Source organism: Amphiura filiformis, chromosome 18 (genome assembly GCF_039555335.1).
Source record: "Amphiura filiformis chromosome 18, Afil_fr2py, whole genome shotgun sequence".
NCBI lineage: Eukaryota > Metazoa > Echinodermata > Ophiuroidea > Amphilepidida > Amphiuridae > Amphiura > Amphiura filiformis.
Window position 1 is genome coordinate 38,472,667 of NC_092645.1, and position 19,814 is coordinate 38,492,480.

Genomic DNA, 19,814 nt, shown 5'->3' on the forward strand with positions numbered 1-19,814 from the left:
AACAAGACATATGCATCATGTACTTTTACTGATCTCGGACGTTTGAAAAACGTACCTTTGCTGTAATTTAAAAGGCCCGCATTTTTGCGTGATTTGGCAGTGTCCCTAGTCTATAGATGTTATGCCAATGCTGTTACTTAATCAAGTATATGTTATCATTTTAAAACATCCAAATACTCAATATATGGGGTCAAAGGTCATCTTTCATTACATATTAATTCACTCGGTGTTTTTCTGGGATACACCGTGAACACACAGAAACAATTTGTTCTGAAGCATTATCACTGATTATGATAACAGCTGTAGTTTGATAATATTGTTCATAAATGATATACAATTTTATAATGCATGAAATTACATTACAAAATAACAAACGTTACCAAATGGTTAGTTCTGAGTACCTAGTATATATTTTGTTAAAATAAGTTATACAAGAAAGCATCATCAATATTGCATCATCAATATTCCCAGCAAACACAAAACGTTTTCGACATCATTCGCAAAAGGTTATAAAAGGTTGTCAGAAAACGTTTAAATGTCGGGTTATATAAAGGGTATATTAAGGGTATACAACGTTTTCATAACCTTAAAAACATTTTTGATAATCTACTGCTCAGCAAACAAAAATGTTTTACAGAAAACGTTTAAATGTCGGGTTATATAAAGGGTATAAAAACGTTTTAATAACATTCCAAAAATATTCTTGAAAACTTGATACAAAACATTCTAAACAGAATGTTATTTTGGGGTTGAAAAAATATTTTGCGAAAAATGTTTGCCCAAAATATTTCAATAACGTTTTAAAAACGTTTTCAGGACCTTTATATAACCCGACATTTAAATGTTATTTAAAGGTTTTGAAAAAAAACATTTTAAGAACATTTCTGTGTTTGCTGGGTTCAAATATTTTAACATAATGTTATTTAACTATTGACACAATATTTGGCAAAAATGTTTGCAAAAATAGTTTACAATAACATTTTTTGAAAACATTTAAAAATATTGTTGTTGTGTGTTTTCATACAAAAGGTTTTAAAACGTTATCATGACCTTATATAACCCGACATTTTAATGTTATTAAAACGTTTTTACCTAAACCAAAAGCCAAAATATAACTTATTTAAAACGTTTTAAAACATTTTTGTGTTTGCTGGGTTGTCATTCCTAATTGCCAATTATTTATTGAAATGAAAAATCAAAAGGCAACTTTGGCCTGCAAGTATTAAAATGTTTGCCAGAATTTCACTGTTATGAATTCCAACTCTGCATCAGCTAGACTTTTTTTTTTAAATGAGTACATACATAACAGCCAAAATCTTAAAGTACTATGCACGCAAATTTGTTCTGAAGAGTTGTGACATTTTAATAGCAGTACTTTGATAGTGCTGTTTAAATATGATTATGTATAATATTACTTAATCTATAAGGGTTTCCATTTAAATTTTAAATTGCTAATGATGGTCATTTTCCAGGTAGTCAAGTGTTTCAACTAACAAAATGAGATTTAAGTTTGTTAAAATGAGATTACAACAATATGAATTTATACAGAACAAAATAGAACACAACTCAACAAAACTAAAGGATTATTATAGTGTCCAGGGTGAACTGCTTTGACCTTGATGATTGTACAATGCAGCACAACTTCATGCTTGGTTAAGCACCAACCAATATTGTTACAGTTGTTTATTCATGCGTTTCAGAGTTGAAACACTCAGCTGATCAAAAGTGGTGAAGAGTATATTTGCATAGGTCCTTCACAACCTAAAAGTCCATCTTTTATTGTGTTGCGCAATAACACAGGTGACAAAGACTTGCGAGGCTGTTCAGAGACAAATGAATGAAGTTGTAGTTGACAGAGCTGTTCAAATGGTTAAGCATGGGATGACTCAAGGCAGGTGAACGAAAGAACGGGAGTGGCTCAGAGTACAGGGAGACTGAAGAGTACCACAGGATAGAGACAAGGTCAACATATCTGACCATGACCGTAACCTGATCATATCATTCTTACCCTCAGGGAACGGTTCCACGCAGCGGTCCAACTGACCTTCCACAATGCACGCATGTCACAAGAGTGCAAGTTTGTGACTCGACCATTCGCACACGTCTCTATTCCCACAGTACTGGCCTTTATACCAAAAGACCAGATGTGGTCTGACAGTAACACATCACAGAGCCAGACTTTATCAATGAAATATGTGGACTGGCAGCTCAGACTCATAATCATTTTTGCTGCCGAATTCAGGTTTTGTGTCTGGACTAATCCCAGCTAACAATTTTCGTTGTTACAACATTGTCTAAAAGTTATATAAAGTCGTACAAACGTAATATATGGACGTTAAGTACGTAAATATGTGAACTCGTATTCGTGTCGTGAAAACGTTATTCCCGAACATTAATGTAACGTTGTTTCGACGTCAAGTTGTGAACGTCGAAACAACGTCACTATGACGTTATATCAACGTCCGAAAATCACAACACGAATACGAGTTCACAAATTAACGTAATTACGACGTCTGTAGAGAACGTTGTATCGGGGTCAGACCATGACATTTACACGGCGTTGTAATAACGTACTTTATACGTCAAAACAACGTCATAAATTTGCGTACTAACGACGTCCGTAGATGACGTTGTATCTGGGTCAGTTCATGACTTTTAAACCACGTTTTAACCACGTGCTTTATACGTCGAGACAACGGGATTATGACATTATATTAACACCCGGCAATAATGATGCTCAATCCCAAAAAGGGAGAGCGTATAAAAATTTCAAGTTTAGAACTTTAGGAATAGAAGTCGTAACTTTGAGTTTCACGCCTAAAGGCGATCGTCAAACGACACGATGAGAAAATTTTGGCTGGACAACAATCTCCTTGGAATGGAAGAATGTACATCCTTCCATGGTGTCAATATCTAAACTATTTTTCAGATACGTATTTGTGTAACGTTTTCTGAACGTATTATTCAAACGTTGTCATCAGGTCTGGTCAAACATTGCATCAACGTCGAAACAACGTCATTACAACGTCATCATGATGTTATATCAACGTCCAAAAATCAACGTCGAAAATAACGTTGTCACTACACGAATACGAGTTCACAGATTTACGTATTTACAACGTAAATGACAACCTAAGTCCAACGTCCGCGAATGTCGTGAAAACGTAGTGTGTTAGCTGGGATGATGGACGTGTCCGAGTCTGGAGACAGAGAGGACATGATTTGGAGTAGGACAACGTGGTGAAATATGATCCTTTTGGCGGTGACTCAGTAATGGTCTGTGAATCAGCATTGAGAGCTGTGCAGACCTGTATGTCTTCCGTATGTGAGGGGTTAATGAACAGCGCTACCTTAAATGAAATCCTTATTCCAAATATTATGCCAAAGTCAGCCATGCCCTCCTCAGACAGTGGAAAAACCCACTGAAGCCCTCCTTAGGACCTGGTTAGTAGAGGGCATTCACAGACTCATCAGACACAAAACCTGGACTCATCAGTAAAGAAGACAGAAGTGCAGTGTTGGATATTTCGGCATAAAATACATTTAAGCATGAAAGTACACTGCAATGTACAATCATCAAGGTCACGCTATGAGACAAAAAGCTGTGATTGGTTAAAAAATCAGTGATCTTTCACATGTTCTTCAACCAGTCAAAGTGTCTCCTAGTGTCAAAAATGTCCGCACATGTCTAACAGTTACAAGGTAAAAAGTATGATCTTTAATTTATTGAGTAGTATAGAGTGCACATTCTGAGTCCAAACTAAAGTTGTTAACAAATGCGATTTAAAATATTCTGCCAAATTCCTTGAAGATATTCAGCAGGACTGTTCATAGTAAATTGTTATTTGTAATTTCATACAACTGGTCAAAGTATTCCCACTTACTTGTAGACGTTTCGGAACTGACATGACATTTCTGCTGCTTAGTAACGGACTGCCAGTTGAATTTTCTTCAGTTATCAGATCGTCAAAGACGTGACTCAAGTTTTATTGTCCCTCGTCTCTGTTCATGGTTTCCCCCCACTTTCTAATGGTGATTACCTCCTTGATCCATCTCTTACTTCTATCATTTCTCTTTGCCAACGATTCTAGCCTCCTCCCAATTGATGACGTGATTGTTGTCTTCTGCTTGGTTAGTAACAGTGTTGTAGGTCTCGAGACCAGGTCTTTACACTGTTACTAGTTAGGTCAAAAACTTCAATTTGGTGACCACTCTCTGGCTAGTAAGGTTTGACGATTGATTCGACTTCTATGGACCATTTAGAAAACAAAAAATAGCCCCCATGTCCCTCGCGAAAGTCCTGGCATTTTTCGCTAAAGGCCAAATCCAAAATGGCCGCCGCCACCATTCTGAAAATTTAAGTTTTGAACCAGAGCACCTATAATCATGCACAAAGACACTTTTCGGATATTTCGAGTACAAGGATTCCGATGCTGACATTAGTTTGACATTTCGGCATCATTTTCTCCCAGAAATCCAAGATTATGTTATAACGTCAAATCAATGTCAGATTCGGATTTCTTGGGGTCGACTTACCGGAAAAAGTGTCTTTATACACGATTTTAGGAACTCTGGTTCAAAATTTATTTTTTCAAGATGGCGCCGGCGGCCACCATCTTGGATTTCTGGGTAAAAATGAGGTCGTAATGTCAAAGTAATGTCAAATTTGAAATTCTTGTGGTCGACTTATCCAAACAAGTGTCTTTGTACACGATTTTAAGTCATCTGGTTCAAAACTATGCAGTAGACAACAATCAATAGTTGTATGAAATAATATTACAAATTACAGTTTTCTAATCAGTTTGTCTATGTACAGGCCATGGGATCATTCAATATCGCTTTTGATATTTGGTTCTTTTAGTTGGCATCATTCAAGCGTCTGTTATCAAATCATTAATATGTATATCTGGGTAGTCAGCTTATGACTTGGTTTCTGATTTTGCCGTGTTCGATGCGTTGGTACTATCTGTTTTCGGGGTCGATATTTGTGCTTGTTTGTTTTGTCGCATATCGGCAACCAGCGACGCGATTGTGTACAAGTATGGATTAAGAGATGAATTAATAGGGAGAATAAATACCACAGACCACGTATACATCTCTAGAGGAATCACGGCGGCCCCCGTTTGTGAGAGGACACCCATAATAATCACCGGCATCCAACATATGAAATCCGTACCAACTATCGCCGCCATTTTAATCGCAATTCTGATATCATCCCGTTGCGACTGACTTTGTTTAACTTTTTTCCTGGACATTTTCACAGTGATAAACATAGCAACATAGCATACAAATATTGCCAAGAAGCAGACAAGATTGATGCCTAAGAAAATTGCGATGGAATAATACCAAGCGGGTTTAAATTTGTCTGGAACAGGAAGATCAAATGATCGCCCAGAATCAGGACCGCCAAGATCGCTTGATTGGATGCTGTATTTTGACGGTCGGGTAATCAACGGAAGGCCGATACAGACATCCGATAGATCGTAAAAATCAGACTGGGGTCCGGCTTGCAAAGTAGGGACTAAACCTAATACGAAGGCTATTGCCCATATGATTACTGTGGCTACTTTGGTTGACACGCCACGGAACTTGAATTTACCAAAGGGAAATACAATGCAAATAAACCTATCAACTGATATCAATGTGATGAAGAAAACAGAAGCTTCGCTCGATAGAAGGGATACAAAACTCGCAAATTTACATAATTTGGACGAACGCCATTGATCTGAATACACGAAATATTCATCGCCATAATACAAATCAACAGACGCCAAAATTAGCATGTATATTCCCATTTGGCAATCTGAAACTGCTAAATTGCAAATTAAAAATGACTGTTTAGCGTGAGTGGGTGACGTTTTCTTTTCCCTAACTCTCACTGCAACGACGAATACGTTACCAATAAGGGCACTGATTCCAAGCACCCACATGGAGATACGAAGGACTGTTTTCTGCATGAGGCTTCCGCACTTGAAAAGAGGTGGTTGCTGTTCCAGGACGACGCATTCTTTCAAGCTTTCAAAGTGACAGCACAAGAACCGATCATCAACGTACCTGTTAAATATTAAAATCACCACTTCGAATTACTTTCCGGGCGAATAGTTTATCTGTGCGAGCTTAAGGGTATACGATGTATTGTTGGTCGAAGCAGCAAAAAAAATGTTGTTCACAGAATCTTGCGAATGGTAGTGAGCTTTAGCAAAAAATTGCATTGTTCAATTCATAGCGAGCGTGTAGAAGAATTCAAATATCACAGTTATACATTTGTAAGTCCTGTGGTTCTTGAGTTATATTGTAAAGAGGCTGAAACAACAACACTTTTGTAAAACGTACATAACTCATTAGCAACAATAAATTAAGCAGGTTTTCAAAGTATATGATTTGTAGAATGAACTTTTGCAAAACACCAAAGTGTTATTTTTAATTATATATTGATTCAGATAATGAAAATCGACTTTTTTTGGCTGGTTCGACCAACTATACCTCGTATAACATTAAAGGCACTGTTTTTGTGGTCTGAGAAATGTTTTAGTTTTATCTCAAATCACTTAACAACCACTCAACTTTGCTCCCTATCAACTCTGCAATTGTTGAATGCACAGACGTTGTGTACTGTAACAATAAAAATTATACAATTGCAATTTCGCTTTGTAGAAACAGACTATTTCACTCCGCGCCAGTGCAATAGTCCATTTTCCAATGCACTGACTCGCAGCTACCATGGCAACGCTGACAGACGCGGGCGTATATTGCGTACGGTGACCACCTCTACTCGCCAATTAGAGGTGTGGGTGTCATGACAACAACGTTATATGCAGTGGAAGAAGTAACATCTTGGCTAACAGAAAAACTTTACTTGGTTTCTTTACTAGTTCGGATTCAAACTGTATGCTCAAAACGAGTAGGGCCATCTTTTTCTTTTTCGCACATATCATCGCCAAATCTGCCAAATTTGTCAATCAATATCGCTTTTGATAGTTGGTTCTTTTAGTTCGTTGGGGAAAAAGCAACTTACAGCTTTTTCAAACTCGTCAGACCGCGAAATCCTCCCTTTTCAACATCTATTGGTGTGTCAGTTATGATCTGTCGTATCAGAACTCTAAAAAACGAGTTGAGAAAATGAACATTTAGTCATATCATGTTGGTGTTAGAGTAGCTACAAAGCATCATTAAGGTTTTTGGTGTGTAGGGGGTGTTTGTGTGAGTGGTGTGGTGGTGAACGGTGTGTGGGTTCCATGTGGGTGTGTGTGGGGGTATGGAGTTGTGGTGTGCAGTGCCGTAGATTTATTTTTGACATTGGGGAGAATGGGGTTGGAAAAAAATTCTTGAAGTCTAGTGGGTATAATACGGTTATGGTACTAATGGTCAAATATGAGGTTCATTTTGTCAGAAACCCACATACATGCGTCAACATTGGGGGATGATTGTATGGACCACCCCCTGGCAAATATTGGGGGATTTACCCCTCCCCCATTCCCCAGGATCTACGCCTATGGTGGTGTGTCCTAGGTTGCGAGCTTACGCGTATCAATAGGGAATACGGATATAGCTGTTCTAAAGTGAACCTGTCAAAGAGCTATATAATGCTAAAGACATGTTCACGTAATTATTTGCAAAGTTTACAAGTTTCTGTACATGTAAAGGTTTTGTACATGTAAAATATGCAGGGCTCTTTATCTAAATATTATGCATAAACTGATTTTATTCTTGTGAATAGTATAACTGCAGACTGCGATCTAAATATTTGAAATGTTTACACTTACAAAATCTCAAGTTTAGTAATCTCAAGAAAGGTGTCTGTTTGGATCGTAGATATTGGTATATCCGACAAGTATCTGAAATCAATGGTTTGCTGCATGTTAGTTTTACTTTTTAGTGCTTGATAAAATTAAATTTACAGTGAGATATTAGACAAGTAATATAAATAACTTAAGTATAGTTACGGTTTACATCCAAGTACGTTGTCAACTTGAATACATAATGTTTGTGTTCCTTGACAAAAAATGTTAAAGTTTCATTTCTTTGGATGCTGATATTTTGATGAAATGTGTGACAATAATTAAATGGATGAATTGTAATATATTAAACCATTATGTTCATCTTGAAGTTTAAGAAGGGGCTAAAGAGCTTTGTCAAAAATAAGAAACATTGAAATTATTATTGATTGAAACTCTCCGGAGCATACAAGTGTTTACTACGTCAGAGCATGTCATGTGACTTACGGAACGGTCCGACAGTCTATGTTCTCCAGTCCATCAACCGAGTGAAAAAGGAATTTTGCTACAGTCCTCAAGTGAGTAAATTACAGCTTTGAGTAAATAGTGTTTTTTTTTCATTATTATTGACTGAATTGGAAACATCAGACCTTCCTTATTTTTTCTGCCCTCCTTGGCATGTGGTGGGGATTATCCATGTTATGGTCACGTTTATTGTGGATCTTGTTTGTGTGTGATATGTAATCGTTCTACTCTAGACATTTCAAAGATAAATAAACATGATTATGACGGATAATGAATTACGATAAATATACTTAAAATCCGCTTCCCATTTCTTATGTTGCTCAAACTCTAGCAAAGCTTTTAATGCATTTCAAATGTTCCTATGACACAAAATCATGACTTACAATTCTTTCAACTGTGGTAAACCTCGAAAGACGTGACGTATCAGCTTTGATATGTTGTTGCGTGAAAGATCTCTGCAAAAAAAATACGAAAAATAAACAAAGTAAAATCAAGGTTTACATCACTGGACCTGTCGAAGGTATACTTGTTTACCATAGTTAATGTTCTCAAAGTATATACTAATTGATTCACTCATGTTTAATTTTACTTTCAAAAACTATTCTTGTACTTTTATACTGGAGCCAATCGTTGATAATCGCTGCTGAATCCACACTTGTACAGTAACGTCCCGGGAGTAACGTACACGCGATTTTTGCTGAATCCACACTTGTACAGTAACGTACACGCGAATGCAGGTTAACGGAATCGCGCATACGCGTAATGTAAAATTCGTCAAGCCTGGAAGTTATACACGCTTATGCTGAATTCGGTATTTTAGATGTAACAGCCAAACATTACCGTTTCATTGTGTAGTTTTATTGCTGATATCAACAGACAAATCATCGTTCTTCTTGTAAGGGTTAGTGGCAGCTGATATTCCTCATCAAATAATCATGATAATTATTTTGAACCTTATTTCGCCTTGGTTATTTGATCACTAGATTTCCATGGACTTTGGTGGGTTTTGTATTCATGTATTCAAATCTTAGTTTGCTTGATCTGGTCACATAGTATCGGGTTACTTACAACCATGTCAAATTGGCAAGGCCATCAAATACACCTTCTTCGAGACGATCAACACTGTTATCTTCTAAAGACCTGTCAACAAGAAAAGAACGTCCTCTAGTTACGGTGAGATAAATTACTGACCATACAGGATTTGAATATGAGGTTGTGACCTTCAGATAACCAGACCAACTGAGCTCAATTTAGTTTAATGATAAATTCAACCTGATGTTTTCCAGGCTTTGTACTCACAGAGTATGTAATGCAAACATTCCTTTGAATAAACCAGGTTCAACAGCACTGATGCGGCCACCGGTAAGTGTCCTTTAGAAAAATAACAAAATAACAACAACAAAAAACAAAACAAAAAACACGACTTTAATGTGGTAAAGAATAGGCCCGTATATGTATTTATTTGATAAGATACTGCATTTAGCTACAATACGTTGTACGATTGTAATATGCAAACGCACACATTCTTTTCAACTTCAGTAGGCCCGGGCAGTAGGCATATATTATACCCGGGATATTATACTATTTACAGATAATGACGGGATATAACCTCGCTCAGTTATTTTGAGAACCGTCTAATATCCCAACGAAGCTTATTATTATACTCACAGCGTATTGGTCGTTCGAGACATATTTGTTATTGTCTCCATACTCCAGCCTTCACTACAATCTGTCTGCAGATTAGTTCCTTGATTTCCTTGATAGGCACATTTACAATCCGCAGGACATCTCTTAGTATCTGTGTAAAGAGTAAACAGAAAGGTTTTGGATGTAGAAGTACTAACATCTTATGAGTATGAGTATCATAAACCCATAGACATCATATATTAACTACACGAATAAAGACCCTTGGGTTTTGACGAGCTGGTTGGAAGAATGGCGACAATTTAAAAATTGATGTTTACATCCATGACGTAATCAAAATTATCGGTGATGAAAAATGGCGAACATTTGCAATTTTATTTCCATTATTTTTCACTGTGAAGTCCCATATGTTAGTCCAATAAATGTCTCTTACTACAATGGTAAGAATATTTTCGTCCTGAGGTGAATTGTGGACTGTTCCATTCAACGAGACTTTGCCGAGTTGAATGGAACAGTTCATATTTCACCGAATGAAAATATTCAATTGTTATTTTATTTTTTGGGTTTTTATTTCTGATTGTGTGGTTTGGCGGTGTCCTAAAATCGGGGGCGTAATGACATATGGACTTACTTAATTGCCATGATTAAATCCACTTTGACTATGGGTGATGAGCAAATGAGGAGCAAAGTTCTTTATATTGCATGGGCATATATTCAAAGATACGAGTACGCCATAGTACGAGTAATTTGGGCTTGATTTATAACTGCGAAATCGAAGCTTCGAGCAGCTTTGTGAAATTAATGTTGTTCTAATTATCTCTCAATTGATCTTCTTTTTCTTGTCCTACAAAAGGACATAAAACTCTAAACACGAGCGAGGGGGGCCTACGCACTCAACAACATCTTTGACCAACTCATCACGCACTCTACGGTGTCTCCTGTTGCCTATAAAAGGAAACATATGTGATGAGTTGCTAGTAGGAAGAAGCCACTAGTGAAGTGGTGAAACGTCACTAAAACGTGAGTTAAAAACTTCGTTTTTTATAGGAATTGTTCAAAATGAACAAAATGTATACCCTGTGTAATGTTTACATACCGCATTCTGTTTCGTCATCTCCTCCCGGACATCCTATTTGGCCATCACAGACTTCGTCCATCGTCACACACTTTGAGATGTTCACATCAGGTACTTCGTCACACAGGTAGGACCCAGGGCATGTGACATAAGCTGCAAATATTCAGATGACATTCGGTTAACTCAAGAAATAGTATATTATAATGCAACATAATGCCAATGCTTAATAAGGGGCATGGTTTCACGACTATGGTTTCGATCTCCATTGAAATGATATATAGAACATGTTACTCTTAATGAATAGTTTGATCATAATAATGTCCGTTTGTATATTGAGCCAAAAGTATTTTAATCATTGCATATAAATGGTGGTAGATAAACATCAAATATTTGGTGTACAAATCATAGTCTGTGACTAGTATGAAACTCACGGAAGAAACTACAAAAACGATAAGGCGCCAAACGCAAACAGCTTGGCACCTCTCTGGGGGAAATATGGAAAATTGTTCAACAAACCACAATGACTTTCGTCTTTCTGGTTCACATAGCAGTCTATAAAGCCGTTACATCTTGCTCCCGACGTCACACAAAATCCAGATCCGCAATGGTATTCCTCATCCACTTTACAAACACCTGAAAAACAACAACAACTTTTGATTACTGTAACGAATCTGTGACACAAATGCCCGGGTCGCTCATGCAGAAGTGTGTTGCATTGAGGCGAGACACAAACCAAAGAGAGTTTGTACAACGTGCTTCAAAAACACAAACATAAACTTCTAGAGCTGATTATCCATTCAAAAGAACTCTGCCGTACCATGCCTCAAGAAATTGAAGTGAACGCGTCAATCGATAGTAGCAGTAAATTATCATCGAACATACGTCAATTGAAAAAGGTTTCTACATTTCCTCATGCACTACAAGTTATTATATGTATTACCATACCTGGTTGCAAGGCCGGATTTATCATGGTGCCAGGTGGTCCAGGTCCCATGGCACACATGTTGTGGCCCCCAAAATTGGAGATATTCTCTTTTTTCATTTTTTAACATTGAAATGCGTGGTTATAAGCCAATTATATTGCCCAAAATATGTTGTATTTAATTGTAATTCCTATGGATCACATCCTGTATCTGCAGCGATGATGTGCAGGACTTAATAAGTGCACATGAGGTTGGTATAAAATTCTTGAACACATATTAAAGAGGAGCAAATATTGCGTTTTGCTCCTATATTATCTTTCAGGGGGTGTACCAGGAGCTATATTTTTTTTATAAGAGATGTGGTAAAATCAAGGTTTTTAGTATATTTTGAAAATTATGAAAAACGGTGGGAAAGTCAAAATTTACAAAAATGATTATCGCCTCCTGATATCAGGTGGCATGAAATGCCAGGCTGATATATTGTTGAGCACTGAAATCTGCTTCTGCTTCTTCTGATTCTTTCGTCAAACCATCTTTTAAAATGCTACTAGTGCCAGACGCTTGCATCAATGTGGACCAAATTTGGCCATAAGAAGCACTGACCCAAGCTCCTTCAAAGTTGTACACAGTTAGGAGTGAAAGGTCATGTAGGGGTTATTATAGGTTATTGTGTGAAAATCTTTAAAATGCTACTAGTGCAAGGCGCTTGACCCAATTTCGACCAAACGTGGCCATAAGAGTCGCTGACCCAAGCTTGATATAAGTTGTACACAGATAGGGGTCAAAGGTCACATAGCAGATATTAGGGGTAATTAAGTGAAAATCTAAGAAATGCTGCTACTCCTTTAAATTGCACGCTATGACCACTAAGCATGGTCAGAAGAACCACTGGCACAAGCTTTATATATATTGTACCAAAGCTTGCGGGTCAACCCAAGGTCAAATGAGGTCACATATTAAAATTAGCCTGATTTGGCTTTGAACATCTTTAGCGCACGGTGACTTAGTAACAATTTTGTTTCCAAGAAAAGTAAATATTGTGAAATACCCAAGTATTGAAGCAGAATCTTAACCACAGAAGATAGCTAACACTGGATTTCACATAAGATTTTTTTTTGGGGGGAGGGGTTATTAACTGTATAAGTGGACCATTTAAAGTTGCTCCAATCGGGCTGTCATTTGCAGAAAATGATCACTGACACTTAGGGAGTATAAAACCGCAAAGGTCACCTGAGGTCAAAGGTCAGGTCAAATTTAAAGTTGCTCTGGTCGGCATGTTACTAAGGAAAAACAATCATTCACACTTCATGAGTATAAAACTGCATAGGTCATTTGAGGTCAAAGGTCAGGTCAAATTTAAAGTTGCTCCGATTGGCCTGTAACTCAGGAAAAACAATCCCTGGCAATTCAGGAGAATAAAACTGCAAAGGTCATCTGATGTCAAAGGTCAGGTCAAATTTGAAGTTGCTCTGATTGAGCTATAACCTGCAGAAAATGATCCCTGACACTTTACGAGTATGAAACCGTAAAGGTCATATGAGGTCAAAGGTCAGGTCAAATTTTAAGGTGCTCCCATTGGGCTGTAACTCGGGGGAAATGACCTCTATAAACAAAACAAACCAAACTATCTGTCCATTTTTAGCATTTCCACATTTTATATCATCAACCATTCAGCTGCCATCTGATATTTGTGCTTCTTGAAGCACAGTAGCTCTAGTTAAATCTTGCCAATTTAGGCAAATTCACTACATAATGTAAACTCATGGAAAGCGCATTTTCTATCAACCAATTATATTACAACATCTCTCCCAACACACTCAAATATATTTAGCTTATGCAGTTTATGCAAATGAGTTTTGGCACTTCGTGAAGAAGTGTTCCATACTTGATGCCAAGTCTGTAAATACAATATAATCGTGGATTGTATCAGCACCATCTAACATCTAATAATATGAAATTATGAGTGTATTGTATTTGCAGTCCGATGCTATAGAGAAAGATCACGGTTATTAAAAAAGGTTGATTAAATTGCCTACCTCCAACATCAGAAACTCTTATCTGTTCCAATTCAAGTCGATATCCCAACTTATTACCCGTGCTATCGGTCTTCAACGCAAACCACATACTGGACGTCGACGAAGTAATCGCTCGTACATTCGGCACCACACCAGTCAGTTCTGCTATTGCATCCATTCTTGCCACTGGACCGTTACCAATCGTCAAGAAATCATACCCCTTTTCCAATTCAAAGTTTTTCACTCGAGCAACGATTAGTATTTCGTCATTGTCGGCGGATATTACCCACTGACAATCGAGATCGGGTGGGTATGGGTTTGGGTATCCGAGAGATGTCAATGAGTGCACTGGAGATGTCATGTTTGTTAAGCTGGCGAGGGAAATGTTCCGGCCACAAGTCGCTGCATGAGGTAGATAAGTATTTCAAAACAGGTAAGAAAACATTACAGTAGTTTCAAAGGTGTCAGAGATAAATCATATCAAAAAGGTTATACACCTACATGTATAATAGTCCGTATGCCCACCTTCTTCAGTAATTTATACTAATGTTTCTTATTGTATCTCTAAACATGATGTAAGTATACATTTTCGAAAGAAATTGTCGCAAGGAATCCAACCAACAGATTTCACATCACTAAATAATGTCTCTTGGTGCCTCCACGAACACCCCTGCACACACCCCTTCAGCAACAAAGGCCTATATACCGTTTGCACCGTTGCATGGTATAATACACTATTAGAATGTTTGCCTCAAAATTGAAATTTGAATTTTTTCCATGCGTTGAGCCTATATTGCACAGCTAAATTTGTTGGGTACTTTCTACCCAATAGTCGTTGGGTCTGACATACTACCAACAGCTGGGTAAATACCAACAGGAGGGTTTTTAACATTACCCACCTGGATTATTACTTCACTCAGATGTGTATAATTTTTGACCAACGGTTGTTTTTGTTAAACTACTCGATGAGACACATTATTTAATCGTAAAGTTTCCTTTTTTCGAGAATTAGTTAATTAATTAGAATTAATTAATTTTTAGTGAAACTAGTTTTGGTCAATTAAATGTTAGCACCTAAATTTTGCATACCAGGAAAACATCATTATGTTTAGGTCAAAATTAGGTCGCATGGTGAGTTTTTTCGCGCATAGCCGGTATAATATCACAAAGGAGATCAATGTCGAAGGATTATTTTTTCAAGATGTGTAAGGATTTCTCACGAAAACAACATACCCACATCCATTCCCACGTATGGCTCCCAGTGTTACACAGATTTCTTTTTGGGGTGGACTTTGATAAATATCTGTAAACTGGAATAAATCAAGTGTTTTTGCTCACTGAAATAACCTTTCATGAACAAATGCGAACCGATATTTATACCAGTTCGAAGCTAAAATATTAAGTATGATAATAAAAATGGAATAAATTCGCGCGAAGCATGACAACATTTTCAAGTAGTATCAAATGATTGGCACCCATCAGTTTTGATGTTTATTGACAAGCCTGTTTCTTCCGAATGCAATTTTGGATCCTCTTGAACTGACTGTAAAAATACTTTTATGATCTTTTCTAACATTTATCTATGATTAGCCTGTGTTACAGACTTCGCCGCTCAACCCCCCTCCCCACACACCTCGGCGAGGATCGTGAGTCGTCTTTGACAAAGACTATATTTTGATGTGTCAGTCTTGTCAATAATACATATTTTATTCGCCATTGATATCAACATTGTTGGGTTTTTGGTCCGAGGTGGAGCAATTTTGTGAAATTTTTTTCCGAAAAGTACCCCCCCCCTCCTTGATATCTAATGGCGCGTCAACAAGGAGGCATAAAGAAATTATAGTTTGACCTGACTCCGACGTACAGTTCTTGAGTTAAAACAAAAATTTCAAAGATCAAATTTATGATGCGAGGAATACATTGCATGGATTTTCCATTTTGATATTTTATTGCTGCGGTCATGTTGGATTTATGCAACTACACGACCTTTTTCCCTCTATCCCACAATGCACTATTCCAGGGGGGTATGACGTAGCTCATTAACCTCATAGATCGTGTGCATCCGATGGTCTTTGCCAGGCCTTTTGCAATTATTTTGTCTTAATATGGGCATACTGATTCCATATATGCGGATTATCGTAACGGCCATCGATGTTACTAATTATGCAATTATTGAATACACGAATGATGCAGTTACGGAGCGATGCAGAACATCTGTGTAAGAGATTTATGTTTACGTCTTATTTTCATCTCCGAAAAAAAGTGAAACTGACGCCGACAAAATATCACTGCGTGTCCCGTCATTAGTTTTTAACCATTAGGTCTATAAAATGTATACAAAGTTAGGTTTCAATAGCAGGAAACTTTTTTGGGTGAGGACACCATATCCATAAGGCATAGAAATGTTGTTTTTTTGCCCCCGAAAGGTATTAGTGATCGCGCGCCATTATCGTGATTATCGGGGATTCCTTTTTTGCGATGAAGGCACCAGCCGAAATGTCCGTATTCCAGAATGTAATGAACATAACTCTGTACTCCCCCGGGGAGATGATGTATTTTGCGACACTCATACCCCCCTGGAATAGTGCATGATGGGAAAGAGGGAAAAAGGTCTATAGACACTTTTAATATGTTTTGGTGTGAAGTTTTGGGAGATTAATGCATGTAAAATGGATTCTGGTGGAATAATTAGTGGGTTCAACCAGCTTGTTTTTTAAGTTTTCATAATTTGGCTTGCCTATAATTCCTCACCGTAATTTTCACAGACGCTGCCATAAATTACGTTGCAAGGAGTGTTTTCCAGTCACCTCGCTTGTTGGATATTATGAAAACACAGGTTTGGCCTAAATAAATGTCGTTCGGGTTCCCCGCTTGCCAGTTGCTGTTAGAAAACAAACATTATTTAGACGAAATAAATCTTTATTAAACAAGTTCTTAAATAAAAGCATGAAAATGTTAGTCAAAGTTGAACGATTCTTATATAGGCCCGACCATGTACTACTATTATAGATTTGCAGTAATGTTGCCGAGGTCACGAAACAAAACCTGCTCTACGGGAGGGCGGACCTTTCCATAGGGTCGTTTTTTGGTGTGTTTTTTGTTTGTTTGTTTTGATTTGTTGTTTTGTTTTGTTTTGTTTTTTTTGAAAATGACACCAAAAATCACCAAAATCTGTAAATATTTTGGAAAATTCAGGAAATACTAAAAAAAATTGTTCCTGATTTTTTCGAAATTTAGATAACCGTTCATGTGTACAGGAAAAATTTGTTTCCCAATTATTGTAAAATCTGGGTCGGTCAGGCCCGTAGAACAGGGTTTTCTTTTTTCGTCGCCTGACTTGAAATATATACAACCTATATTTTAGACAAATTAAGGCAGAACTTGTATTTAAATTTGAAGTGAGTGTCATAAATTACATTTCTGGACCCTTATTCGTGAACAAAGTCATGTGATGACTTACGTATAAGCCACGTCATCCCCGTCACCGTTCCTGGCAACAGTTCCGTCGACCCATACATATTCATCTGGCTCAATGGTACTTGACATCAAACCTATCCAGAATACTGCTTCTTGACCCACCACTTGATTACTTGGTAACAAAGTGGTTACGAAAGCCTAAAAGATGTAAACAAGTCAGGATTCGTGTCAGCAGATGATTGCATGTATCTTTAACAGTGTATTAATACCACGGGCCACTTGTCTTTTTTCACGGCCTTGGCGCGAATATTTCGCTCAGGGTATTAAAATAACATGAAATACAAGTGCCCTCCCACTGGATTAAGACATACACGGACTATAGTTGTTAAAGGAACACTCCGGCAATCACAATATTATGCCTTATATGTTAGAAAAACAATTATCAAGCACGAATCACGTAGTTTTATTTTAAAACAACCTTATATTGAACCAGTCGATTCTCAACACGCGATATTCAAAATTCCCGCGCCGAAATTACCGGTGGCAATAACGTCATGGTTATTTGTGCTCAATTGTCGTCAGCCTGTGTTCACTGGGACATCATTGCCACAGGCAATTTCGGTGCCCGGGAAATTTGAATATCGCGTGGTGAGAGACGGCTGTTTTTATTTGTTTTTATGGTCAATATGAGTTTGTTTTAAATAAAACCACGTTATTCGTGCTTGATAATTATTTTTCTAACATATAAGGCATAATTTTGTGATTGCCGGGGTGTTATTTTAAGGCTATGATGTAAAATGAACCACTTCTTGGTGAGTGGAAATTCGGGGATGTTCCAGAGATATTAGGTGGATAATATAGGTCACTATATGAATAAAGCGTGTAGTACTTGCTTTGGATCCATTTTACACTAATGAAAAATACCTGTTTTGGGTACTTTTTGATATACAACTTGAAATAAAAAGCGGATTAATACATGGGCTAAAGTTGTTAATGTTATAATGTAAAACGAACCACCTTCTTTAATGAAGATCATCATGGAAGCGGTACTAGCAAATCAGCACTTATCCTATTATCATTTAAAGGACGTGTTGTCATTAACATCTTGCGGTGGCCTGCCGCTATAGTCCGTATAGAGGCAGTAAATAAAATAAAATTTTGTGATTTTCTCCAAAACTGCTCATTGTTGCAGGAATCTGTTGCGCTAGTTGGATTCCCTGCGTCATTTCGTTTCCTTATCATCATTAAAGGTAGAGATATAAGGAAACTAAATTACTGCCTTTGAGGAAGGCATACGGACTATATTCAATGTCCTACAGGCACAGGGAGGTTGCGATTCCATACATCTAACCGTATCGAATAATTTGCACGTACAAAATGAACGTCAAGGGCGTCGGCCTTAAACTACTAAAATATTTGTTTTTCGCAAACAATTTCATATTCAGGAAACATAAATACAATTTATTTGTTGCGGCCTTTTTACTTAAATTCAAAACCAGGCTGAATGCAATAGGTTTCACTGTTCAGTGAGCATGAAATATCCACATCTTCAAATGGACATCAAATGCGGTCATCCAGTGACCATCATGTTGTTCGATATTTGTCTTCGTTTCGAAACTTAAATTTGATGTGAATGAAATTATTTTTATTCTTTATCAAGTGTACAAAGTGGTGCGTAAGTCGTAACGAACATGCAACCTCTAGGCGATATTTGGTGTACCTACATTTTCCGCCTCATCGTTGATAACAACAAGATCTGCGTCCATTTGTAAACACACGTCCCTTGCATCATGTCCCTCCGTTGGCTCTGCGCGCTGTAGGTAACAACGCCTGTTATAGTAACCCCAGTTTGTTGGGCATTGCCATTCTGTCGTATAATCCCATCAATGGGTAGATAATAATAATATAATTAATAATATAATAGTACTAATGATGTATCTAAATGTGTCTGTGATAAGCAACAGGTATTTAAATAATAGAAAAGATACATAAAATAAATCCATAGATATAATAACTACAATCTCGGGGTTCGGTACACTTATGCACACATAATTATTTGTAAACCAAACGTTATCAACACGCGTCCTCTCAACTTTTAATGATATTCAATCTGGTTAGAGGCTTTACAATAATTATGATTCCTGGAGTAAGGTAGAATTGGGGTGGGGTGATCTGCCAAAATTATAAATACTTTCATAATGCATGCACATGTACTGAAGCGAAAAGATAATTGTCACAATGACTATTCTCATCTTTGAACATAATTTTCTTATTGTATTTACCAGTACAGTGGGTTTCATCTGTTCCATCTGCACAATCTACTTCATCGTTGCATCTCCAGTAACTTGGAATGGAAGTCATATTGTCATCGCATATGAAATTTGTTTCTCCTTTGAAATCACAGGGGAAAATAATTATTTTTAAGTTAGATGAAATACTTACTCTTAAACTTAGTATATATTGTCCATAGGAGGGATCGGATGTATGAGTATGTGTGGGG

General features: G+C 37.3%; 2 protein-coding genes across 2 annotated transcripts in view; both read right to left on the minus strand.

The window, feature by feature from the left end:
- Window positions 1-4,511: 4,511 nt before the first annotated feature.
- LOC140139136 (uncharacterized) lies at window positions 4,512-19,705 on the minus strand. The gene is made up of 14 exons (XM_072160917.1): window positions 19,597-19,705; window positions 19,039-19,181; window positions 17,358-17,512; window positions 16,649-16,778; window positions 13,919-14,299; window positions 11,476-11,592; window positions 10,981-11,112; window positions 9,909-10,038; window positions 9,540-9,611; window positions 9,309-9,380; window positions 8,624-8,695; window positions 7,764-7,835; window positions 7,016-7,099; window positions 4,512-6,054 (listed from the first exon to the last, which is right to left on the minus strand). Exons 5-14 carry the CDS (start codon window positions 14,256-14,258, stop codon window positions 4,920-4,922), a joined length of 2,226 nt encoding a protein of 741 aa, XP_072017018.1. The 5' UTR covers window positions 14,259-14,299; window positions 16,649-16,778; window positions 17,358-17,512; window positions 19,039-19,181; window positions 19,597-19,705; the 3' UTR covers window positions 4,512-4,919.
- LOC140139138 (CUB and sushi domain-containing protein 3-like) overlaps window positions 17,354-19,814 on the minus strand; it is a 34,158-nt gene continuing 31,697 nt past the window's right edge. Inside the window, exons 18-20 of the mRNA XM_072160918.1 lie at window positions 19,597-19,704; window positions 19,039-19,181; window positions 17,354-17,512 (exon numbers count right to left, since the gene is read on the minus strand). Coding sequence (XP_072017019.1) covers window positions 17,354-17,512; window positions 19,039-19,181; window positions 19,597-19,704 — 410 coding nt within the window. The remainder of the gene's footprint in view (window positions 17,513-19,038; window positions 19,182-19,596; window positions 19,705-19,814) is intronic.